The following is a 26,096-nucleotide window of genomic DNA, read 5'->3' as shown; positions in this document are numbered from 1 at the left end:
ATGGGTAAAGATCAATCAATCCCATTTCAGTTATGGCACCACTAGAGGGGGAAAGAGTATGAAACATTTGTACGTCAAAACAGTTTCTGTACCTATTGCTTTTTATCATAATTTTTTCACTGGGCTGCTGCCTATGTTGGATTGACTTTTTTCACTTCCTACCCGCGACCAAGCATTCTTCTCATACTCTGTTATTTCTGTACCCTACTCTATGGCAGAGATATAGCTTACCAGTGGTGGTGGTGAACAGGGAGTGGCGTGTAACTCCCCACTCCCTTCAGACTCTCCATTATGCTGCATTGTGACCATGTAATTTGTCAATATAAGAGATGAGGAACAGGATCACGTCTAAAACTAAAGGGTTCAAGACATTAGTCCCTCAAGCCAAAACATGTAGGTATAAACTTGGATGTATTTTATGAGAATTTCACTCCATTACATGGTCAAAACTTAAGAGTTCTTAGTGGAGAATGACTGTTAACCAGAAGTTTGTACCTGTACTTGATGCCACTAGATTTGCTCACATCATACTAGAACTGACACACACTCTATTTCAGGCCTAGTTGTAAGCCATAAGCAAATGTGACTCAATTAATTTCCAGTCACTTGGCTTCCATCTGGCACAAATGCTGCACCCAGAGAACCAGCGTGCAGTCACTGAAGACACACAGCTTGCTCATGTCTTGCAAGGTGCTTAGGTAGCTGCAAAGCTCCTAACTTTCCAGCTCCTAACCTTGTGACTGAAGTGCAGGAGTCCAAATGCTGTTGACTAACCAGCGTAGTGCTGAGCTAAGTGTGGTGCTGTATCATTGTTCTCCCTTCCCCAGCAGTTCACACAGGTAAGTTAAGTACCTGTTGTTCCTCTGCAGCTGTATGCACCCCTATACATTTACTGAAGCACATTAACTGAAGTTAGATAGTGTCTATTAACTGCACTATTTCCTGTTCTTTTAAGAAACTACCTGCACAAAACCTGCTTTATATAACAATACTTACATCTTATTCTCAGACCTTCCTCTAACCTCCTCACACCCAACTCTGAATGGACAGAAGAAAGCAAGCTCAGCGAGGGACTCTTTTTCAGCATACAACAGTAAATACCTCACAGTTCCTCAAAACCGGACTTCCTTGCACAGCAGCAGGATCAACGGAGCTTTTGAAGCATCGAGCTGTATGGAGCCCTTCAGCAGTTCTGTAAGTGTTACTTTATGTTCATTGGCTTACCTCTAAGGCCTCTGAGGTAAAGAAAAGACTTGGAGGAGGGTGAGCAAATCCATGATGTACTGGGAAAAGTGACTATGCAAGTAAACTGATCCTACAACCTTAGGTAGTTCAGTAGCTCTCTTAGTGTACAGCAAGAATGAATTACTACTGTAGTAGTCTCACCAGGCTTTTCTTAATCATTTACTTTATTCCAAATTTTTCAGAGTAGGAATGGGGGGGTTGCTGTTACTTCTAGGGTAGGAAAAGATGTGCGGGTTGTTGATTAAATTGGTTATCGCTATGAAAAACCCTGTTCAGGTTTTAGTGCGGGCTGGATTGGAAGGTGGAAGTGTGTGTCTGCAGCGTTCAGAGCAGAGCTGTTGTTAGAGGAGACACCTCTTGGGATACGCTTGTAGTGATAAATTTACCATTAGAGGACTAGAATAAAATTGTCATGAAATGCCGATCCTACCTTCCCCGTTTTCGTATTGCTTGGTGTGCTGGCTACTTGTCTTGGAAATTTCAAGAAGCAATGAATGTGGGACTGAAGATGGTAATTTAAATCACTGATTCTGACTTTTACAGTGGCTGTGAGAGGGAAAGAAATATCTCGATAGTTCCTTCAATGACATTTTGGAAATAGCAATTTATTTGTGTTCCTCCCTAGTATGGTCTTGTGCCAGAATGTCATGTACTGAAGAAAGCAGGTGAAACATAGGGACAGAAAATGTCCTCACTGAAATCTGTGGGAATTTTTATTTGTTTTCTGTGCAATAGATGTCCATAAAAGGTGGATAGCACTTTGATGCTGAGAGTGAAGAAAAGATCTAACAGAGAGGGAGAGAGATAGGCGTTGTTGTATCTCCTCATCCTATTATTCTGTGTAACTCCAGTAACATCAAATGTTGCTATGGTGCTCTCTCGGGTGGCCAGGATGCAGCAGCTGACTACACAGCGTAATAAACAGGAAAACCTCGTAGTGACTTTTCATGTTTTCCATCCTCCTTGTTTCCTCTCCTGTGTTTTGTTTGGGCTTTTCTTTTCTGCCCATGGTCTCCAATAAGGGAGGAGTGGATGCTTAGAGCTCACCTTCTCTAGAGTCAGCTACTGCATTGTGCTGTGCCAGTGACCTAGTGGTGGTGACATCATTACTTCTGTGCTGTATAGCGTGAAACTCTCGGGAAGAGAGACTAGAAATCCTCAACGGGTTTTTCTTCACTGTGACAGAGATGGATCCAGGAGGTTTGCATGGACTGCCTGTGAGTACTACATGAAAATGTATCTAACTGGGAAATAGGGAATTGCAATAAAATGCTGTCTCCCAAGCAGTTTTATATTCTGCCAGAATGTAGTGCTGAGTGTAAGTTTAGATATGCCTAAAGGGACTACATATACAGTTTACACATAAAGTGTGTGATAACTGTAATGTGCAGAACAAATTATTTGGTGATAATTTCGTGAAAGAATGAAGGATAAACCAAGAATTATTTAGCGATATGGTGACTGAAGGCTGCTTTGTGGGAAACTAAATGAAGCAAAGCAATGAAAACCAAGAATCTGGGAGATGTTTGGGTATATAATAATACACACATTTATATAATACCTTCAGAAATTTGTATTGTGTTAACAAACAAGAAAATTGCCATACAGCATGCTTGATTCATTTTGCATCCAGGACTACTAGTACATGTAATGGAAGAGGACTTAGGCAGAGAAAAAAATCTGTAACTTGTACCTGTCAAGATTTTGCTTGTTTAGTCACCTATGAGAACCATAAATGTCTGGAATTTGGTTATGGGCTGATTGCCTGTTTGTTTGTTTGTATCTTGTTCCCCAATCACTGGAGGGCTAGTGTCACTCTAATGAATGACACTGTAGAGAGCTCTGTGAAGGGCTTCAAACTACAATATTGAGCTGGAAATGGTTGGTAACAGTTTTGGAACAACTAGTTTGGCTATTTTAGTGAATGAGAAGTGAAAGTGAGCACCTTACATGTGGTATCAGAATTAAACATCAGTGCTGCAGAATTGCTGTTCAGGCTGGGGCACATTGGTGGGGTTAGCACAGGAATGGCTTCACCCTGGAAGGATTTGGAGAGTGGAGACAGGGAGGCAAGGGCAGTCCAAGGGGGTGGCGGAGGGCAACATAGGCAATTTGGATGATTTTAGTCATTGGTTTCCTTTTGCAGTGCTACTGGTCATTCACATAGTCTTTTCATAATATGTTAAAATACAGTTCAACTAGCACTGTTAGCCATCCATTGGGTGTATCCTTTCTAATCCTTGGTATTTGCCAAAGTTTTTCTGTCCAGTGCTATCCTTCTTGCCCTTGTACTAGATTGAGGATATTTCTCCTGTTCCAGTTCAGATTTGTTTCTTCCCTTTCTTCCCGCACAGTTTTGTGCTTCCTTCCCCTGCCCAGATTTGCTTCACAGCACATCCTTTCTCATACCCTGTTATGTGATTCTTATTCTCACTTCTCCATCCTACTTCAAAATGCAGGTGTCTTCTCCTGTATGTTCGGTGTACGTGCAGGACAGAGGCACAGCATTGGTGTGTGCCTCTGTACCTGCTGGTCAGGTAGGTATCCCATGCACTGGGATAAGGCCACTATCTTCAGCCACTCTATTTTTCTTATGGTCGGAGGAGTCAGTGTGACCTAATTTGGCCAGCAGAGTGCAGGTTTGTAGGTCATAGCTACCCCTGGCTGACCTCCAATTCTAACTCCATATGTCTTTATGGGCTTGTGTGGAGACAGACCTTGGGTCTGCCTTCTTCTTGAGCTTGTTATCTTTCATGTCTGTGAGACTCATGTGTTTCTCTTCCAGATTATAAACAATTACCTGGATGGGACACAGGGAGGGTCCATGGACAAGGCATTCCCAAGCGGCATGCATTTCAGGGACAGCAAGAGAAAGGTTGACTACGTGTTAGCCTACCACTACCGAAAACGCCTCACTCAGCACCTGCTTGGTGTGGGCTCACCAGAGCCAACACGTGCATCTGCCTTTATGGCCATGGTTTTGAATGGAGGGAATGGGAAGGGCCGTGCTGAGCCGCAGCGGCAGGATGGTGGCCAGTGTGCTCTGCAGGAGCGGCCAGAGCCACTGGGCATGGAGGTGATCGAGCTTGGTTCACTGGACACTGTGGAGGAGGAGAAGCGGCTGCAGCGGGAAGAGTACGAACGCAACCTGGTGGAAGCAGGGCTGGAGATAGAGAAAGACCCGGAGGTAAGAGGGGAAATGTGCTCCTCACATGCAGCACTGGGTGCCCTAACGGGTAGTGGCCACTTTGATGTTGGAGGTGGCTATGTGCAGGGTGTAACCATGGCTGTGCTGTGCTGCACTGATGGGGCAGCCTGGTAGTGACTGGGTGCCCAGAGCACGGCTGATGCTCTCCCTGCTAGCAGGGAGGCCAGGAGCCTGGCTGTGGCCATGTGTTAGGTCTCAGCCTGAACTGCCTTCATTCCCGCCTGCATTAATTTTAACTGAGAGGCAAATCACATCAATGCCATCTCATAAAAGTGTGCAGCTTTCCAACTCAGCATTTCTGAGCGCCCCACTATCGCTTCTGCAGTTGCAGCTAGTGTAGTATGTCCTGGAGGTATGTCTCATGGCCAGCTTGAGTTGCTAATCCTGAAGACAGCATGTTACTGTTTGTCGTGGTTTGAGCCCAGCCGGTAACTCAGAACCACGCAGCCGCTCGCTCACTCCCCCCCTTCTTCGTCCCCTCCGCTCCCAGAGGGATGGGGAGGAGAATCAGAAGAATGTAACTCCCACGGGTTGAGAGAAGAGCAGTCCCGTAACTAAGGTATAATACAAAACCACTACTGCTACCACCAATGATAATAATGATTAGTGAAATAACAAGGGGAGAGGATACAATTGCTCACCACCCACCGACCGATACCCAGCCTGACCCGAGCAGTGATCTCAGCCTTCCGGGTAACTCCCCCCCATTTATATACTGGCCATGATGTGCTGTGGTATGGAATACCCCTTTGGCTAGTTTGGGTCAGGTGTCCTGTCTCTGCTTCCTCCCGGCTTCCCCTCCTCCCCGGCAAAGCATGAGACTGAGAAAGTCCTTGATTGGAATAAACATTACTTAGCAACAACTGAAAACATCAGTGTTATCAGCGTTGTTCCCAGGCTGAAAGTTAAAAAACACAGCACTGCACCAGCTACTAAGAAGGAGAAAAATGACTGCTATAGCTGAACCCAGGACACTGTTGAACAGTAGTTCAGTATTGAACAGCCCCTGGTCAAATGCTGCCTCTGCGGCAAGCTCCTATTAGGCATCTGCAGAAATATGTTGTACAAGCTATTTTATACGTGTCTAAAATATGGTGGAAAGCCATGAAGAAGATGGCAGAGGTGTTTCTATGTTGCTTGGTCCTTACTGCCTGGAGAATACGTAGTTGTTATTGTTCAATGCACTATTAAGTAGCAATTTCAATCTTACTTCAGCAGCAAACATGTTTCTTTATCTAAGTGTTCTTATGGCATACAGCGAACACACTTTTCTTACAAGAATTATTTACATTTTAATATTGTTAAAATGAAGAAAGGCAGTCAAATAATCTGCTGGAATACAAAGCACTGTTAAGACATTTCATATTTCCTCAGAATAACACGATTTTCAGTATGATTCTTAGCTTTCTTCCCAGCAATATGTAAGTTTTGTGTTATTTCTGCATTTCAGCCACAAAATGAACAGCTCCTACAGTGCAACAGGAGAACCTCCAGCCTTTAATGTATCTATTATCACTACATGTGTGTGATGTTGAATAGTGCTGTGGTTGTGTCGGCTGGGAGCTGTGGTTAGGTTACTTGACTGCAGCCAGTTGGGCAACTGAGCACGAGTCTTCCAAATCCCTTTTTGATGCACTGAGCACTGTGCTATCTCTCTGGACCTCTTTGAAAACCACAGATATTTATATCCGTTGAAAGAAAGTCCCTGCTGGGTTCTTATTTTAGGTGTTTTGTTGTTTTTGACACTAAATTTAAGAAACTCAGGGCTTCTTTTCAGAGGTGCTGAGAACTTGCAGCTCATATTGCTTTCAGTGCAACCAGTTAGCACTTCCGAAACGTGGACCAAATCAGAGATTGCATCTGAGAATTTGAGTCTAGTTGACTTGGCATAGCATATGTACGTTAAATTGCTGGCAGGAATAGAAAGAAATAGAAGGACCTTTTGACTCTTAACATTTCCTTGCTCAGTTTGCTAAGTTGCAGGTGGTTATGGGTTGTATTTCACTGCACAGCCTGGCTGAGCCATGCTTGCACTGACCAGAAAAAAGTGATCTCAAATCCTGATTCTTTTATGCTAAGCATTGGTTCAATTAGGATTCAATACTGCTAACACATGACTACCTTACTGCTATGACTTTTATAACCAAATTGCATAAAACCCATGAGAACAGCCTTTTCTTTTTTTTTTTTTTTTTTTTTTGAGGCTTCTTTCAGCTCTGAATTTCATCAGAACCTGAAAAGTCTAACAGGAGATTTGGATTTGATTATTTGACTCATTACTTATCCAAAGCCCAGCTGGATTCCAGTTCTGGTTTGGGCTGCTTCCAAGTGATGATGTGTGGTCTTAAATAATATTCAAAGTAATAAATGATGTCAAGAAAAATTTTTTGTTATGGTTTTACATCTGAAGAAGAAAAGGCTTTTTGTAGATGAACTGGAAAGTGCTGAGGAAATTGTTTGGTGACCAGTTCTTCTATGAGAAAAATGAATTGATTTTGAAAATACAAAAAAATGCGATCCCATCACCTCTCCATCTGTATATGGGTATGTATGTAGTCACTTCTGCCCCCCCCACCCCAAGCTGTCTAATCAAAAAGGGAAAGTTTTCCCTCTAGAGTCTCATGAGAAACTGAAAGGGACTAAAAACCCTGTAGATGAGGCCCTCAGTGACATGGTTTAGTGGTGGTCTTGGCAGTCCTGGGGTAATAGTTGGACTTGATGATCTTAAAAGTTTTTTCCAAACTAGTTGATTCCATGGTTCTATGATTCTATGATTATCCTTTTTCTTTCCTGCCCAAGACATGTGATTTTTACTTCTTTGTATTTTTCTCACTTCAGTATTTGTTTGTTTTTTTTTTTTTGTTAACTCCTGATAAATCATACTGAAGCTGCTGTCTGGTATCTTGCTGTGAATTTCATAGATCATGCTGATCAGGCATATACGCAGGGTACAGCTGGCCTTATACATCGATTAAAATTGTATGTTGAGCTGATATGAGAACAGCTTCTGAATTTAGTCCTGGGAAAAATATCTGTCTATAGGTCCATTAAACTCAGAACAGTCTTAGTCACAGTATGCTGTATTTTTGGTGTGTAACACAATGGACTTTCAACTACTACATTTGTAGTGGTTTATGCTGAACGTGCATGTTTTGTTGTGTTTTTGTTTTTGTTTTTCCCCCTTTCTTTCAGTGCTAGTAGGACAAGTGGGTCTTTCTCATATAGTATTACTGGAAGTTGAAACATTTTCTAATTCATATCTCACTCTTGCCATATGTTCTGGACCAGGTCCTGAGACGAGGGTGATCTCCTGCTCAGAGAGCTGGCTGCAAAGGTAACTCGTAACAGTACTCCATTCTGCAGCTTCTGTGTAAGGGATTCCACTTTCAGAACCTTGGGTTAGAGCTGGCCGCAATTTCTTTACTTTATGTCACCTGTACATACAGTCTCGCAAAGACAATTATTCATATAAGAACAATAGGATATCCTGAACACAATCTTTTTCCTGAAATAACATCCAGTTTTACTTGAAGCAGTAGCAATAGATCGGTAGAGAGCAAAAGGGTATCTGCTGTGTCTGTGGTCTTCAATGAACAACTCTGCACTGTCCTTTCTACCTACTATAGGTGGCCTATAGTAGCTATACAGGTAAAAAAAATTATCTTTGATAGGGCCTATATTATAGTTCTGGTTCTTATTAACCTTATTGCCTGAATTAAAAAACCGTAAAGAACCCCAAACCAAAACAAAACAAAAAAGGGATCGAGCCATTGTCTTGTTTAATGATATTGTGGGAGTCATGACAGATATATTCATTGAGTAATACAGCTGATTCAGCATTTAAAGAGTTCTAAGGACATCAGTCTTTTTGTGACTGGAAAGTTGCTTAATCTATGATCTCAGTTAACCCTACTTTGTAAAGACTGTAAGCTTGATTAGCCTAAGTGAACTCAGTACAACATCTTTTGCATTGGTCTACTCAGTCTACTAACCTCACAGTTAGAAGTTCCTCTAGAAGCTGCTTTTGTAGGCTAAAACTATTTAGACGTCGGGAAGTTCATGTCTAAGAACACAGGATAGCATTATGACAATATAAAAGCCTTTATTTCTACAACTATGTTTTTGAATAAATGGGAATTTCCATGATATTAATATGCTTGTTAACATATGATGTTAATATGTTTGTTATATGCTGAATAACTAGGGACAAACATGTTTCTCATTAGTATTGTCAAATTGTGTGTAAAAGAATAAAGACAAGAAAATAAATGAAGATATATGATTTGTATGTGGACATGGGAATATTACTGCTTTTAAATATTTGGAAAATAAGTAGGCAAGATTATGGTCTGTCTTCGTATCCACACAGTTATTATTTGTGAATTAAGGAATTTTTTACTAGTGTTTGGCTTCCTTAAAATTTCTATCATTTGTTATTGCTGCCCTGCAGAGAATGTTTGTTCTTTCTTAATATAACCTTAATTTTTTTTATGTTTTCCTATTTTTAAACTGAGATATTGTTTTGCATGTCCAAGACAAAGTGCACAATCACAACGGACATGAGTTGTACCATGCTTCCTGGTAAAGTCGTACCTGATCCATAGCATGTATTCATGTGTTATAACAAATACTGCCACCATCAAATTTTAGTCTTGATGTTTTGTGTGTCAGAGACCATAAGTGTCAGATCAAGTCTGATGAGCTCTTTGGCTGGATATCTTTTCTTCAAATCAAAATATTTGGGTGGTCCAGTATAGCTTGTGACTATGAAAACAACTGAATTAACATAATTTAGGGTTACGTGAAAGTAGTATTTGGCGGAAAGAATAGGACAGAAGAGGAGACTCCCTCTTCACATCTGATGACAGCAGCATGGCAACACAGAACTACTGTTTTGCATAGTTTGCTATAAGTAAAAATAATGTTTGCATCTGTGTCTGCCCTGTTTGATCAGTCTAAGAAGTTAGATAAAATAAGCCTGGTCCTGACGCTTGCATGCGTATGTAGAATTAAGTATCTTGTACGTTACAATATTGTAAAGTGATAATGTAGACCCCACTAATACAGATCCTGTAAACACTTCTGCTAATCTGCATAGTGTTAAGCATTTGCAGAATTTGCTTCTTCTGCTCCAAAGAAACACAGTTAAAAGTACAATAAAGGTCTTTTTCCAGGATGTCCATGCCAGAAGCCAGATTCTTTGGCATGTCTTTGTAAACTGCAGAGGAATGCCAGCAAGTCACATTTATTCTTGTGAGCTAGCTGCCAAATCCCTGATAGTCATCTCCAAATAAACCCTATTTAACGCTAGTGACATAAATCAAATTTTGCATCAGATGATACACAAAAAATTTCCTGGGATAGGACCATATTAAAAGTACCCTCTTGCATACCCTTAAATATTCCATCTTTATTCCCAGGAAAGGAAGTATATACCATTGACATTGCAGGCAGTTCTTGGGATTAAATTTGAGTTGTACTGCTGCTTTAATGATGACAAATGCAACATGTACTGTATTCAATTAGTATTATGTATGGCAAAGCATATTAGGAGTAGAATAAGAAGACACTGGAGATGCGCCTTGGCATTCTGACAAAATAGGCTCATTTTTGAGCACATTGGAAATGAAATGTACTTAATAACATTTAGGAGATGAAAATATCTTTTAAGGGGAAGATGATGACAGTTATAAACCAAGTGTAAATTCCCTTCCAAGAAGTTCATCTAACTTGATTTTTAGAGCTAGGATAATTTTAAGGATGTCTTATTAAAAACTCTTGGTTACATTACACTTTGAGGTAAGGAAGTCCTTAAGGTCCTCAATGTATCAGCCTTTGCAGTACTATTGATAACTACACTACTGATGACGGTGGTTATGACTGGAATTTTCTGCTTGATATTCCAAGGCATGGGTTTAGGTTTTTTTTGTGAAGAAGAAAAAAAAACCCCCAAACTCAAAATCCCACCAAAAACCAACCACAAAACCCTAGAAACTCAACCAACCAAGCCTTCTGCCCAAAGTCAAACAGCCCCTAACCAACCAACCACCTCCATCCCTAAAAATCCTGAACCAAAGAAAGGCTTATAGTGTTTCAGCTATATATTATCTATGGGATTAAATTGCAATGGTTTGTCACATTAAAATGCTGCCCATTTTCCAGAGAGAGAAGGCTTTATCTTTTATCTTCGGTCAGTTTTAAAGGACAAGAGTAGTCAAAAAATGTAAGGGTAAATTATTCAATGTAGAGGGGCCTTTTCTTTCTCTGTCTGCTCCTATCCCCACCTCTAGCTGAGGATGTTTCTGTTGAGCACTGCTATCAGTGTTCTTACTATATGAGTTATTTTCTCGAGTCTGCTATATTCCCTAACATATGTAGATTATTTAAATGTTAATATTTTTCATTGTGAAAAAGTGGAATTCCAGTGGCCAAGAGTTTAATTTATTTGGATAGACCTTTTTTTCTTGACAACTTTTTTTTGGTATAAAATATTTCAACTTTTAGTTACAAGGTTATGGATAGTGCTTAATTTAGTAGTAATTAAGAGCCTGAAAAAAATGATGTCTTTTTACAAAATCTATCAATATGTGAGTTGCAGATAATTCCAAGAAAAATGTCTTGTGCTGTTATTACAGTGTGAGACATCTTGCTGGTACTCAGTGTAAATGTTATAGTTGCCTCAAAATGTTCATTCATCTAAAGTGCAGAGGAAAGCTTAATAGTAGCTAACATTAATTTTAAAAGGATAGTGAAATTTAATATAAGTCCAAGACCCTTATCCATGTTAATGAATGCCTCCTGAAGCCAATGAGAATGAATATAGAGTAATGTAGTATTGGAAGCAGACTGGGGTCTTTTGTGCTCTAGGTCTTTGGACTTTTTATTTCACTCTGACTTAGTACAGTACTTGGAATAAGGCAGTACTTCTTTGGAGGCCTCTTAGTCTACCAGTTGTATAAATATTTGATGGCTATTTTTCAACGACTCTAGTTACAGAAGCATTAATTAGCTAAAATGTGTTCTGCTCCTGTATGTTACTTATATGGGGCTGAAATTTAATACACAGCTCTTATAAAATTAGAGTTGAATGGGCAAGGCAAGGTTTTCAGTGATAGTGAAGTGGATGTGATGAAAATATTGGCAAGTTGATTATTTAAGGGGAAATTATGTCTTCATTTTAGAGAGGATTTTGGAGCGGCCCCATGGGAGTCAGGTGTGGTTCAATCAGTATTGAAATAATGATCCATGATAACAGGTGGCTAGATAGAATGGCTAGGCTGTCAAAGCTGAGAAGTCCATACTATGAATTCTGTTTTTTAATGATTGTGTTGTGACTTGCATAAATGGGAAGACACATTCATTCTGTATATTTTAATTAACATCCAGACACTTAACACTAGTCAAAATGGCTTCTAAGAGATTTAGAGAAAATTGAAGACAGATACAAAAATGGGCCTATATATATTTCTACAGCTCTTGGGCCAGCAGTGATAAATCTCATCAATCATCTGGAAGTTGGGAAATGATGACATCAGTATCCTGAATTTCAGATGGTGGCAGATTTGGGGTGATATTTACAGTTTCCTATTCTACCAGAATTACCTGGTAGAAATAGCAAATAGCCTCCCACATTTTTCTTCATTTCACTGTGTCCTGTGTCAAGCTCTGTCTCCTGCTGGAGGAACAATTTCCATTTTTACAAACTGATGTACAGATGAAAAGTCCACAGAACTGGCTATACGTATCTGCTATGGCATAGCAGAAAGACAGCTGGACACTTGTAGGAGAGGGGATGGGGAGTAACAAAATCAGCTGCTTGGCTTCTTCACAGATGAATTTGTGAAAACATTTTTTAATTATCAGTGGTCTTGTTTGCAGCAGAAATTTTAATCTGCAAATTAAATCCATGGAGACAGTTTGAAGAGCAATACAGGAAGTCCTGGAGGGATGCCACACTGCACTGATGATGCTGCAGTAGCTGGAGTGCCTGCAGAGGAGACTTGGAGGCTGAAGTAGTGAGAAGCTGTTTAGGCCAGTGCAGCCTGAATAGCAATTTCATGAAATTAAAGTAGTAAAACATAAGATAGTTTGGGATTTTGGTACTGGGTTTTGGTGCTCTTCTGTCCTTCTAAAGGACAGAAGTCATGCTGCTGTTAATTGGTATGAGGAATCATCTCCTCCACGTTGGGTGAGGACTGCCCCAACTGTAGTACCTGCTGCATCTCCACTATTCTTTGGCAGAAGCATTAATCCTGAATTTCAGAGATTCTTTTGGAGGGAAAATGGGACTGACTTTGTTTTGGTGCCTCCAGGCAATGCCCTACTTTGTCTATGGCAAAAAACAGACCTACAGGTATCTCTGATACCAAAGCAGTGATCACTTCTACATTTCTGCTGATTGAATAGTTGCTGTATGATATTGTTATTTTTTGGAGCATTGCTTCTTGGTCATGATTTCCTACCTCATTCAGAGGATGCAGGGAGGTCTGCCTGCAACTCCTTTGTGTAAGTGAGTGACATTGAGAATTCTACAAGGAGTGGATACAATACGGAGTTCTTTTTCATATGTTTTGGACTCTTCTAGTTTAAAAAATGTTGAGCACCTAATTGCTCTTAGCAGTGGAAACTGTTAGGAACTGTTGGATATATACCAACAGTTGTATGTACCTGGAACACTTCAGCACTTCATGTTTCTAAAAGTAGTTTCAAGAAACTTCTTTTTCAACCTGGCAAGAGTCGCATTTATGTTTTCCATTTTTAAGAACAAATAGAAAAATTTCGATATACTGTCATAATTCATAGCCACCCTGATGGCATCTGCATTCTTGCAACATTATGATGCATTCAGGCAACTGCTCACAGAAGCTTCTCTCTCCCTTTCAGAATGACCCAGCAAGTCTATGTAGATGAAGGCAGAGTTCTTGTTGTTCTGCACTAATCAAGATCACTTCCCTCTCTCCAAGTGTGGTCTGGACTATAGAATCACAGAATCATAGAACAGTTTGGGTTGGAAAGGACCTTAAGATCCTCCAGTTCCAACCCCCCTGCCATGGCTGGGGACACCTTCCACAAAACCAGGTTGCTCAAGGCCCTGCCAAACGTACTGCTGTGTAGGACCATGTACCATGTAACTATTATGTACTGTAGCAGACTGTCCTTCAAAGGGGCTTGGCTTGATAAGTATTTTAACATACCACTGATTGGGACTTCTGGAGGAGAAAAGACCTTCAGCTGCAGCTTAGTTAAACTGAGATTGGTTCTCTGTATAAACCATGTGTCTTTTAATGCCTGCCTCCTGGAAAAAGGGAAACTGCAATACATAGCCATATAGAAAGTTGTAATCAAATTGTTTTCAGCTAGAAGTATCTTAGCCAGTCATTGTAAGGCCTTTTAAATCATAGGACAAGGCAAATAACTCAAAACTTCATTACGTATTTATTTCTGTTTTTACAGATCATCAATTACTTCGGCCTGAATAGAATAACAAGGGAAAAAAAATAGCAGAGTGGCATCAGACTGCACAATTCCCATTAACGTTAATGGGACTTAGGTGACTAAATCCCCATGCACAGCACGGAAAATTTACCCTTCAGGGTGAATTATCTTCTTGATACACAGGGCTGATAACTGTGTGCACTCTAGTAAGTCTCCCTTATGAGTATGGGTAGGTGCTCATGGTGACAGGCCAAAGAAAAAATCATGTAAGAGTAGGTATTTATTTCTGTGCAGTTATTCCAGATTAGAATAAATGTAACAATGATTTCATCACCTGAAACAACAGTTGGACAAAATTATTTATTTTGAACAGGTGTATGGATTTTTAGTTGTTATTTTTGTGAGGCTTCTCTTTTTTCGTTGTGTTTTGGGTTTTGTGTTTTTTGGTGGTTTTTTTTTCTTTTCATGGAGATGAATATGTTTGCTGTAGCTCCATACTCAAGCTCTGTCATCTAGGAATTAATTCATCAGTTCATTGCTGGCTTATCCCTTCAATTCCTTGATCTTGGTAATAATTTTGGAGCGTTATTAAATTCACTAGAAGGATTGAGCCCTGCATATTATACATTCAAGGAAGTTCTTCAGGTGGAGTTATAAAATTCCAAGGTCATCTCCCTAAGACTCATAAAAAAATTCATAATTTCATAAGTGGTAAAATTTCATAAGCGGTAAAGCAAATAAAATGTATTTGAGAGAGGATGAGCTACTGATAGGGAAAAAATGAAGCTATGTAGACTGGTATTCCTTCTTATCTTTGGAAATAGCAACCTTTCTAAGGGAAACATGAAGACACCCCTTAGAAACATTCTCCTGAAAATGTAGAGGTAGCCATTACTTTCTGTAGGTTAGTGCCAACATTGAGTACACTGGAAGAACACTAATGTCTTTCTTTTCCAGAGGAGTGCAGTGCTCTTCCCTTAGTCATGGCATTACTTTATCAGCGGGGAGATGAGGAATTGTCTGCAGGCTTTGTCTACATGTTCACCAAAGTGAGTCATGGTTTACCTGGAGTAATTTAGTAATACAAAGAAAATTTAGCATCTCAAAGATAGAGAATATATTCAAGGTCTTGCAAATACTTAAAACGAACTGCAAGCTGGCACCTCTAAAGTGCTAGTTCAAGCTACTATTATTGTTCCTCAATCACTTCAAATGGGGAAGGATATCCCTGCCTATCATATTCTTAGGAGTCCAAATCACCCAGAGTCCTAACTCTACTCTCATTGAAACTAGCCACAGGATGTGAAGGATTACTTATCCTTTGTTATGCTTTGAAGTCAAGTTTTAACTCCATTGCAGGTCTCCAGGTCATCTTTATTTTTCTGGATTTATGTGTAATTGTCTCTATCCCTTTCTCACCTTACTCATCTCCCATTATCTTCACTTATTTGTAAGCTGTCAACCCCTGATGCCCCTCTGGAAAACTTCTGATGTTCCTTTTCTTTTTTCAACTCTCATATTCCATACTTTATTTTACAGGCTTTGAATAATCATTCTCTATTTCCTTCTTAACACATGCTCAAGTGCCACTGAACCGTGTTAGGTAATCAAGACAAAGTAACATCCTAAAGATCATATAGCTATGGAAGGTCACTGGAAGGCTACTGCATCCTTTCATTGTCCACATTCTGGATAGTGGGACCTAGGAAATTTGACATTATATTCTTTTTACATAGATGTATTTTTAGGTCTTTACTGAACAGGTCAATATACTGTGGTGTCCTGTACCTCTGGCAAGCCTATTTGCTTATGACAGGTCTCTATGAGTTCACTGGATAATGTTTACTCCCTACCTCCAGTGGCACCACTCAGCTTTCACAGGTCAACACATGGTAACTGCTTTACCTCACCAGTGCTTGACCTGCTCACCTATCTCTTTGTGTATTCACCTTTGTATCTTCACACCAGATTTCTGCAGGACTGCTCACCTATCCTCCACAGACCACTACCCTTTCCAGAATTCTCCATTTCTGTCCATGATGTTCTTTCATCTTCATATCCTATACTGGTAGCAATCCCACCACTTCTCAGTACGACTGTGTATCTTTCTTTGGTTTCCATGAAGTCAGCCCTTCACCCTTCCCTGCTGCCCATCAACAACCAGTCAGGCCTACGTGAAGGCATAATGTCCAAGACATCTGCTCGTTTGTGAAAATCTGGGGACTGCTACATGCATGAGGACTTCATACTTCATGACTGCTTATATCTCAAAGGCTTCTCTGCAAAGTTTTGTTTCTCCCTTATTCTTCCCTGTTTTAAAGTAACACTGTCCCTAAAAAACTGCTCACCCAAAGACGGCAAAGCTCAGCTTCAGTCAGCACCAAAGCTTGATCGAGGGCTTGCTTTACTTTTGAACTGATCTGTTGCAGGAGGCATTTGAGTGTGCCATGGTAACAGCGTAAGTCATAGCTTGCACCACAAGGGATCCCAGTTTGTTTTTCACCTGTAAGCCACAGTTCACGAGTGACTCTCCTGGAAAGTATTTGTTGGTTTAGGGGTGTTATTTCACATCTAGCCACCAACTGGCAAGTTTCTGTAAACAAAAGTCAGCTCAAAGAGGGTTTTTAAATGCTCCAAGATCCTTCCTCAATGCTGTAGTGGCATCAGACTCACTCCTTGGCAGGACAAAACCCACATATCAGGAGACCTGCTGGATTATGTTATTAAAGAGAGCTGATCTTAGTATTAAAAAATTAGTGTCGTTTATAATATACTGATTGGTAACCCTGCCAGTATCTGTATAGCTATTTTGTAGTAGTGTACTTTGCTTCTTGTAATGAAGTCTCGATTTCCATTATTTCATAAAAGATTTAAATATAATGATAATATAAACCAAATCTTGTTAATATTGTAGACTTTTAAGTACCACAAAAGATTGATAGGTAGCTCTAAAATATATTCCTTCACTTGCATGTGTCAGTGGTAATTATATATATATAAAAAAAAAAAGGCATATAATTACAAAGCGCACCAGTGTAATTAAAATCACAAAAATAAAAGTAGCCAAGGAACTATACAGCAAAAGCTGTAGGCCAAATCCAGGAAGTGAGGCAATGGGCATTTTCCTGCTACCTGAAACCTTGAAAAACAAATGGGAATGTGGAAGAAATGAAGGAGCAAGAAGGACATTTCCTTAGTACAAATCTAAGTGCTCTTTCAAGTAGAAACAGGACAGGGTAAATTCATGTTGCCTAACACTCTGCTTATCTAAAGTGCCATATTCAACTATGTGCTCATATAATCAATATGGAGGGATAAGCAGCTTTGAAAACCAAAGTTCATCCTGGCTCCCAGCTGCCTGCTCAGCTCCAGCACTTCGTTCAGAAATGCCAGGACCTTAAGGAGCTGCTGTTCCCTCCTACATGTGAACTGCTCCTGCAGCTTCCCTCCTTTTGGTTGCCTAAAGTGGTAGCACTTGTGAAGACTGGCTTGTAGGCTGAAAATCTGGCAAGATTCATACCTGTGTCTTTGTGCCAAAAATGTTATGAAAGGTCAAACTTTTCGAAGAATAAGTATTTATTTAAAGGAAATACATCTCCCATGCCACTAAATATATAAAGATAGAGAAAGGAATAAAACATAATTATCCCAAAGCTGTCACAGGTCTGAAGATAGGGACAGAACCTTCTGTTCCTGGGTTCCCTGGCATGCTGTTTGGGTTCCTAATATTTCTGGTTTCCAGTTTTCATGTCCTTTATTGTTCAACAGAATACAACAGAAAAGTAGAGGTGAGAATAAGGAGAATGCTAACTTTTCACCAGCAAACAGGTTTTCAAATGTATGAAAACATTCTTATGAAGGGGAATGAGAATGAAAAATGGGAAGTTGTATCTCAGCAGCATGTCTGTCCTTACAGTTAATTTTCACAACTGAAAATATGCTTCCTATGGCTTCTGTCTTCAACATGATTTTTTTTTTTTACCTGCACACACCTTTTGTACTTCAGCTTTTCCTCTTCTCAGTGAATTTGTGTCTTTTTTCTTACTTTTCTCTAAACAGCATTTTGGCAAACGTATCATGATAAGACATTGATGTATGCTTGTTAACTGCAGGCAGGCAAATTGTACTGGAGTAAGATTTTAATGGAAAATACATTTATGATTGATCAAAAGTATTTGGGGATTCATACCAATTCAATTATTAATTTGAGGGAAAAAACCCCAAAGTTAAAAAACCTCCCACACTGTATGCTGTATCCTTTTTCATAGACTGCATTTCTGGTCTGTTTCAAAATGCTATTTCAAGAGGAGGTTTGCCTAAAAACAGATATTAAAATAGAAAAAAAAAAAAATTAAAAAAAATTGGACATTAAATTGGAATCAAACAAATGTTTTTCTTCCTGCTGTTGTTCTAATTTTTTCAAGCATCCTGGAGGCACAGGGCAGGCTGATCTGAGTTAGGGATTCTATGAATCTGCCCTTTTCTGCCCTGAACAATGTGTCTTGCACGTTCCTCTGTCTTGCAGTGCTGACAGGAGTTGATTACTTGAAATGTGGATCCAGCTGAAATCTAATTGCTCTTTAAAACTAAGATTTAGTTTACTGGGAACTGATCTGGCTAAAGAAACTCACTACCCAGTTACATAAATGTGACTACTGGCTCAGGGGGGTGGAGTGGTGGGTGTATGTCCACATGGCTAACGGCAGGGAAGAATTTGGGACTACAACCTTGTAATTTACACCAGCCTGAATTAATGTGAAATGGCAACCTACCAACTGCCTGTGTGCGTTGTGAGCCTGCTAGATGAGGTGCTTAGATGGATCACAGAGAGGGGAGCAGCAGAGCCTGCCTTAGAGAATAACAAAGTATGATGCTCCTGCTCAGGACTCACTCTCAGTGCTATTCTCTGTATTTACACACTGATCTGTGGGAAGCCCGGATACTGCTTTTTCTTTTGGTGGGGCAGGGGAAGAAGGTTTGAACAGCAAGGCTGTCTCTCTGGAGGGTCAAAGTTCAAGTAGGGGTTACTAATTTGGATGTATATATATATATATAAAAAACTCTGTAGATGTATACTGCGCATGTGTATATATATCGTCTATACTAATGTGTGGACTTAAGGGGAATTAAGGCACATTTTAGACTTTCAGTTATATAAACTTGCATATGTGTGTTTGTGCTTCTAGTCAAAAGGAAGCATTGCAATTAGTTGTTTGGGGTTTTTTTTTAAGCCATCTCTATAAATATTTGAAAAGAACTAACACATGTTGCAAATATTTAGTTAATGGTCTTTGTTGAAACAAAACTTAAGAAAGCTCTAAAATCATAATATCCTATCAGTATTAAGAGGTCATTTTGTGTACACGTGAATGCAAAAACACCTGTTAAGTTACCTGGGATTGATACGTGATTCTTTTGGCAAAAGGCCTACTCAATATTTTTAATTGTGAATGATAAACTCAAATTCATATTTTTAACATTTTAAAATCATGTGCAAATGTTATATAACCAGATGCGTGGCTGTGTGGTTACTTCTATTTATACTACTGTTGCGGCATACCACAGATGATAATCTGGTGGTGTTCTGAATAAACACAGAAGAAGATGGATCCTTCCATCTTGGAAAATGTATTACCAAGATTCTCATGTAAGTGTAAGAAAATAGAACAGAGTAGCCAAGATAAATTGCAATGGGAATACAAAGAATCAGTAGTATCTGCTATCCTTTAAAACTCAATCCGACCAAGGAACTTTATGGTTAAAAATATTACAACGCATTAACCATAAACGCATTATTTTGCAATATAAATGCCAGTAAGCATACATGGTAATGGAAGGCAAAGACACAGTTTTCTGTATTGTTTCTTTAGTAAGCCAAAATATGTAGTTAATTTATTGCCATGCCTTAGTCTGCTCATTTGTTATTGTTTGCCAATTACTGCTTATATCTGCTAAGCTTATTTTTGCTTGTCTGTTTTTCTCGCTCCCAGTTTTGTTGAATAACTCTGAGTCTCTCAGGATACTCTTCCTACTGCATACCAAGAACAAAAAGCGTCTTGTGATCAGTATTAAACAGACAGATTTGGTGATGCCCCCTGCAAACGGACCAGTTTTGCTTGAGAGTTTTGCTTCATCTATTTTTACTGAAAACTGCCAAAGCAAGTAAAAAAAAAAGGCAAAACATGCCCCTTTTTTATTTTTCTTTTGATCTCTGTGCTGATATATACTCCCCGTAGTATGGGGAACAAGCAAGAGGAATGAGAGATGTGTGCAAGGCTACAGGGATATGATGTCATTGGTATCACAGAAACATGGTGGGATGGTTCCTATGACTGGAGTCTTGGAATGGAAGGTTACAGGCTGTTTAGAAAAGACAGGCCAGGCAGATGTGGAGGGGGTGTTGCTATTTGTGTCAGTGATAGGCTGGAGAGTATGGAACTCTGTCTGGGGATGGGTGGTGAGTTAATAGAGTGTTTGTGGGTCAGGATCGAAGGGAGAACAGCAATGGGGGACATTATGGTGGGGATCTGTTGCAGGCGGCCTGATCAAGAGGACTCTGTGGATGAAGCGCTCTACAGACAGATAGCAGCAGCCTCACGCTCGCAGGCCCTTGTCTTCATGGGGAACTTCAACCATCCTGACATCTGTTGGAGGGACGGTACGGCCTGGCAGAAGCAATCCAGGAGGTTCCTCGATTGTGTGGAAGACAACTTCCTCTTTCAAGCAATAGAGGAGCTGACGAGGAGAGGTGCCATGCTGGACCTTGTGCTCACCAACCGGAAGGGACTGGTTGGAAATGTGATGCTCCAGGGCAGCCTTGGCTCTAGTGATCACGAGATAGTTGAGTTTGAGATCCTCAGGACAGTGAGAAGAGCATGCAGCAAGCTCACTGCCCTGGACATCAGGAGAGCAGACTTTGGCCTCTTCAGGAACCTGCTGAGTAAGGTTCCATGGGATATAGTCCTGGAGGGCAGGGGGGCCCAAGACTGCTGGTCGATATTCAAGGATCACCTGCTACGTGCTCAGGAGTGTTGCATCCCGACTAGAAGAAAGTGCAGCAGGAGGGCCAGGAGACCTCCATGGATGGACAAGGAGCTGCTGAGGAAACTTAGAGGGGAAAAAGAAGCTTATAGAAGGTGGAAGCGAGGACAGGCAGCTTGGGAAGAATATAGGAGCATTGCCCGGGAAGCTAGGGACCAGGTTAGGAAAGCTAAGGCCCAGCTAGAATTAAGTTTGGCAGGGGATGTGAAAGATAACAGGAAAGGATTCTATAGGTACGTAGCAAATAAAAGACAGACTAGGGACAACGTGGGCCCTCTCCGGAAGCTGTTGAGAGAACTGGCTACCATGGATTTCGAGAAGATTGAGGTTCTTAATGACTTCTTTGCCTCAGTCTTCACCAGCAAATGCTCTGACCACACCACGAAAGTCTTGGAAAGCAGATGCAGGGACAGTGAAAATGAAGACCTTAGGCCCGCTGTAGGAGAGGATCAGGTTCCAGACCATCTTAAGAACCTGAACGTGCACAAGTCCATGGGACCTGATGAAATCCATCCACGGGTCCTGAAGGAGCTGGCGAATGAAGTTGCTAAATCACTGTCCATCATATTTGAAAAATCCTGGCAGTCAGGTGAAGTTCCTGATGACTGGAAGAAGGGTAATATAACCCCCATTTTCAAGAAGGGGAAGGTGGAAGACCCGGGAAACTACAGACCAGTCAGCCTCACCTCTGTACCTGGCAAAATCTTGGAGCAGTTTCTCCTGGAAAACGTGCTAAGGCACATGAGAAACAACGAGGTGGTTGGTGACAGCCAACATGGCTTCACTAAGGGGAAATCCTTCCTGACCAATTTGGTGGCCTTCTATGGTGGAGCCACGGAACTGATGGACAGGGGCAGAGCAGTTGACGTCATCTACCTGGACTTGCGCAAAGCGTTCGATGCTGTCCCGCACAACATCCTTGTCTCTAAATTGGAGAGACATCAATTTGATAGATGGACCACTCCGTGGATAAAGAACTGGCTTGATGGCCACATGCAAAGAGTTGTGGTAAACGGCTCGATGTCCAGTTGGAAACCTGTAACCAGTGGTGTCCCTCAGGGATCGGTGTTGGGACCGGTCCTGTTCAACATCTTTGTCGGCGACATGGACAGTGGGATTGAGTGCACCCTCAGCAAGTTTGCTGACGACACCAAGCTGTGTGGTTCGGTTGATATGCTGGAGGGAAGGGATGCCATCCAGAGGGACCTTGACACACTTGTGAGGTGGGCCAATGCCAACCTTATGAAGTTTAACCAAGCCAAGAGTAAGGTCCTACACCTGGGTCAGGGCAATCCCAGGCACAGCTACAGGTTGGGTGGAGAAGAGATTCAGAGCAGCCCTGCAGAGAAGGACTTGGGGGTGTTGGTTGATGGGAAGCTTAACATGAGCCGGCAGTGTGCGCTTGCAGCCCAGAAAGCCAACCGCATCCTGGGCTGCAACAAAAGAAGCGTGACCAGCAGGTCGAAGGAGGTGATCCTGCCCCTCTGCTCTGCTCTCGTGAGGCCTCACTTGGAGTATTGTGTACAGTTCTGGTGTCCTCAACATAAAAAGAACATGGAGCTGTTGGAGCAAGCCCAGAGGAGGGCCCCGAGGATGATAAGAGGGCTAGAGCACCTCCCGTATGAAGACATGCTGAGAGAGTTGGGGCTGTTCAGCCTGGACAAGAAAAGGCTGCGTGGAGACCTCATAGCATCCTTCCATTATCTGAAGGGGGCCTATAAGGATGCTGGGGAGGGACTGTTCATTAGGGACTGTAGTGGTAGGACAAGGGGTAATGGCTTCAAACTTAAACAGGGGAAGTTTAGATTAGATGTAAGGAAGAAGTTCTTTATAGTGAGGGTGGTGAGGCACTGGAATGGGTTGCCCAGGGGGGTTGTGGATGCTCCATCCCTGGCGGTGTTCAAGGCCAGGTTGGACAGAGCCTTGGGCGACATGGTTTAGGGCAAGGTGTCCCTGCCCATGGCAGGGGGGTTGGAACTAGATGATCTTAAGGTCCTTTCCAACCCTAACTATTCTGTGATTCTATGATATCCTTTCTGATAAACTTAGTTAATGAAATCACTTGAAATGTGGTCACCTCTGAACTCTACATGTATGTTAACGCTAATCCAGCAATGTCAGCCATGTGAGGACAGTGAAGGCTGTGCCATCTTCTGTTATAAGACTGTGTCCTGAGGTTCCTTGTCAAGCAAGCAGTGACTGAAGTCCTTAGGAGCACACCCTACTGAGGCACTCAAAACTTAGCATAATATGAGGGTTTGCTCCAGCAATGACATCCTGTATGTTCAGTTTGGGAATGCTCTTAAAGTAGCCACTTAAAATGCAAGCTAAGTGTGTAACTCTAATCAGGGCTTTAAAAATGACGACTAGATTCTGCAGGCCTTAATAAGACTAGTATAAAGAGATTTTTTTTTTCTCCCATTTATTTCAGAAAGCTTTGACTTAGCATCTATGAGTAGCTATCAAGGAAATACATTGCAGAGTAAATGCATTACAAGACATGTCTAAGGATTGCAGTGCCTAATTTACAGGAAGGGTTTGCCTTAGTCTGTGAGCAATAGGCAAACCTCACAGAACTCTCTTGAGAGTAGCTGGCTTTTGCTATGCAAGATTTGGGTATTCTGTTTCTGAACATGTCTTGCTGTTATTGTCGCAGTCTAGCAGAGTGTGTATGTGGCTTTGTTACATAGTCTCCATTTTCTGAATTTTTAACGTTTATTGGAAAATAATAATACTTACTAATACTATTCAGTGTGGCAGAAGTATAGGAAAAATACAGGAGCATGCCAAAGCAAAGGTACAAAAATGTTCAAGGTGTTACTATATATATATATTTAAAGGCTGTCTAGACAGAGATACTATGTGATTTTCTTAGAGTGTGCTGACGTAAAACAAGCAAAAAGATTTATGAAAATGACAAAATCAGGATTAGTTCTAATGAGGCATAAAATGGATTTTAAGATGTGAATGAAACTACTTACTGCTATCAGTGTATAGCACCATATTTATCTGGTAGTGATTACCTGTAAATTTCAAATTATGTGATACCACCAGGGTTGGAATAACAAGTCTTACATGTTTGCTTTACTAATTCATTTCTCTTGAGGCACAAAAAACTTCATCATTGTATCATGTTGAAAGTTGAAAGTGAATGGCCCACCTGACCCTTACATCTCTAGAAGTGATTTGTTCAGCTTTCTACATAAATCTTCATATTCCACTGTCAACCCCAAAATAAAGTCTTACTAACATACAGTTTTTTTGAATCCTGTTGTGAAATGTGTTGGAGAACCTATAACTTTATAATGTGTTAAGCTTTACCAAACCTTGTTAGAATAACATTTGCTGGCATTTTATTCTTAGAATTGTAATAGAAATTGAAACTCACATTTCAGTTACAATGATTTGGCAACTGTTTTGTTTTTATTTATGTTTCTTTTTACCTGACAGACATCTGGTCAAATAAGCAATATAGCTGATGTCTAAAACCTCCTTAATTTCTGTGTTACAACGGAGCAAACTGACACTTGTAAATCCTGACTGGCTGCTGCCTTCTTTTCTTCTGCAGTGACTCCAAATTTATGATGATGGAAATGGGAGCTAAATCTGGCCAACAAAGCTTATGGCATGTACAAAGCAGCACTGTGATGGATGAATGCAGTATGTGTTGTGATAGCTGTTCTACTAATATCTACTGAGTGATTGCCTTTTGGACAATAATTTTTTGGGGACCTGAGATGATCAGTATAGATGGGAGAGATGCCTGATGTAGTAATAGAGTGTATTGAGGGCTAATTTTCAAAACTGTTGATAGTTCAGCACATCCTATAGAAATCATGAGAAAGTGCTGGCGAATTAGATTTCTGAAAATCTAATGTTGTCCACCACTGGCTGATTTCAGTAGTGATCATCATGCCCTTGTGCGAAGATATTATTTCCAGTGTAGGTACCATGTTAGCTGAGAGAGCTGGGTGTCTTAGAGCTCCAGAAATAGTTCAATACTGCGCTTTCCATCTATGAATGAAGTATTTCTTGGACATTGATTCCCAGGCTGTTTGCCAAGCTTCTCATGTTAGGCTCAGCTGCAGTGTTTCAAGCAATTACTTTTCTTTGCTTGATGATTTGCTCAGATTGCGGGGCTGCTGCCTTCTAACCATCTGCAGAGCCTGCAAGCATCCAGCAGAGCTTATCAGCTTGGCCTTCACGCTTCATCTGAAGCTTGCTTATGCTTCACTGGCGAGGTACTCCTTCTCTAGAAAGTCCTTGGATACAAGAAACTTGTCCCAGAGTCAGTCTGGCTCTTTTATACCCCTGTTGATGCCGGGCAGTTGGAAATGTAGTCTGGTTCCTTGCATTATGTGTGTTTAGTAGAAAAAAAAAAAGGAGACGTTCCTACCTGAATTTAGTTGTCTCGTTTGCTGAAGAGGTACAAGAAATGCCATTGTACTTTTTTGCAATCTATCTTTGCTTTTTGAAGGTGAGTAGTATGTCAGGATTGTAACTGACTTTTAATTCTTTCTGAATGGACATTCTGGATTTAAAAATTAGTACATTATCCTGGTTATTTTCCAAATATTTATCTATGGTGACTATTTAATACAGCATGGAAAATGTGACTTTCAAATGTAAAGCAAAATTTTCCCAGTTTCTTTATATTAACTTCATCAGCATTCGTTTTGCTACAAAAGCATATCACAATTACAGGACATCTTCTGAGACTGAAGAACACCAGAAATAATAATAAAATGCACTGTACAACCTAAAATGAATAGCACCAGGACTGTAAATACAACCTAACAGTAATCAAAACTGTATCATTGTTACAACTAACCATAGTCAAATGCTGTAGTCTGGAGACGGGATGAACTCCCTTGAAGAGCACATGCTTTGAAGAAATTTAAATGATAACATTGTCAACATAGGTAAGGTTATTGGTTATACTCAATGTTGTAATTTTTTAGTGCCAAAATGTAGGAAAAGGAGATATACTGATAGTGACCTTTTACAGCACTCACTTTCCCCATCTAAAGTTAAATCCCATGTTTTCTAATTACACCTAGTAGGTAGACAGTAGCTCACTAGTCTTTGTAGCCCTCAAATAGTTTTTTAAGCACTGATGTATCTTTACTCACCCAGTCTGAGATCTTTTGGTTCAAAAGAGAAATGA

The 26,096-nt window shown here is 40.6% G+C and overlaps 1 protein-coding gene across 1 annotated transcript in view; it reads left to right on the top strand.

Moving 5' to 3' along the window:
• Window positions 1-2,408: 2,408 nt before the first annotated feature.
• The window catches only part of ANO2 (anoctamin 2), a 168,742-nt gene continuing 145,054 nt past the window's right edge, over window positions 2,409-26,096 (top strand). Inside the window, exons 1-3 of the mRNA XM_030480569.1 lie at window positions 2,409-2,462; window positions 4,031-4,247; window positions 4,305-4,432. Of these exons, the coding sequence (XP_030336429.1) occupies window positions 2,433-2,462; window positions 4,031-4,247; window positions 4,305-4,432 (375 nt within the window). The 5' untranslated portion in view covers window positions 2,409-2,432. The remainder of the gene's footprint in view (window positions 2,463-4,030; window positions 4,248-4,304; window positions 4,433-26,096) is intronic.

Source organism: Strigops habroptila, chromosome 3 (assembly GCF_004027225.2).
Source record: "Strigops habroptila isolate Jane chromosome 3, bStrHab1.2.pri, whole genome shotgun sequence".
Classification (NCBI taxonomy): Eukaryota; Metazoa; Chordata; class Aves; order Psittaciformes; family Psittacidae; genus Strigops; species Strigops habroptila.
The sequence above is the reverse complement of the archived record's forward strand: the minus strand, read 5'-3'. Positions and strand labels throughout refer to the sequence as shown.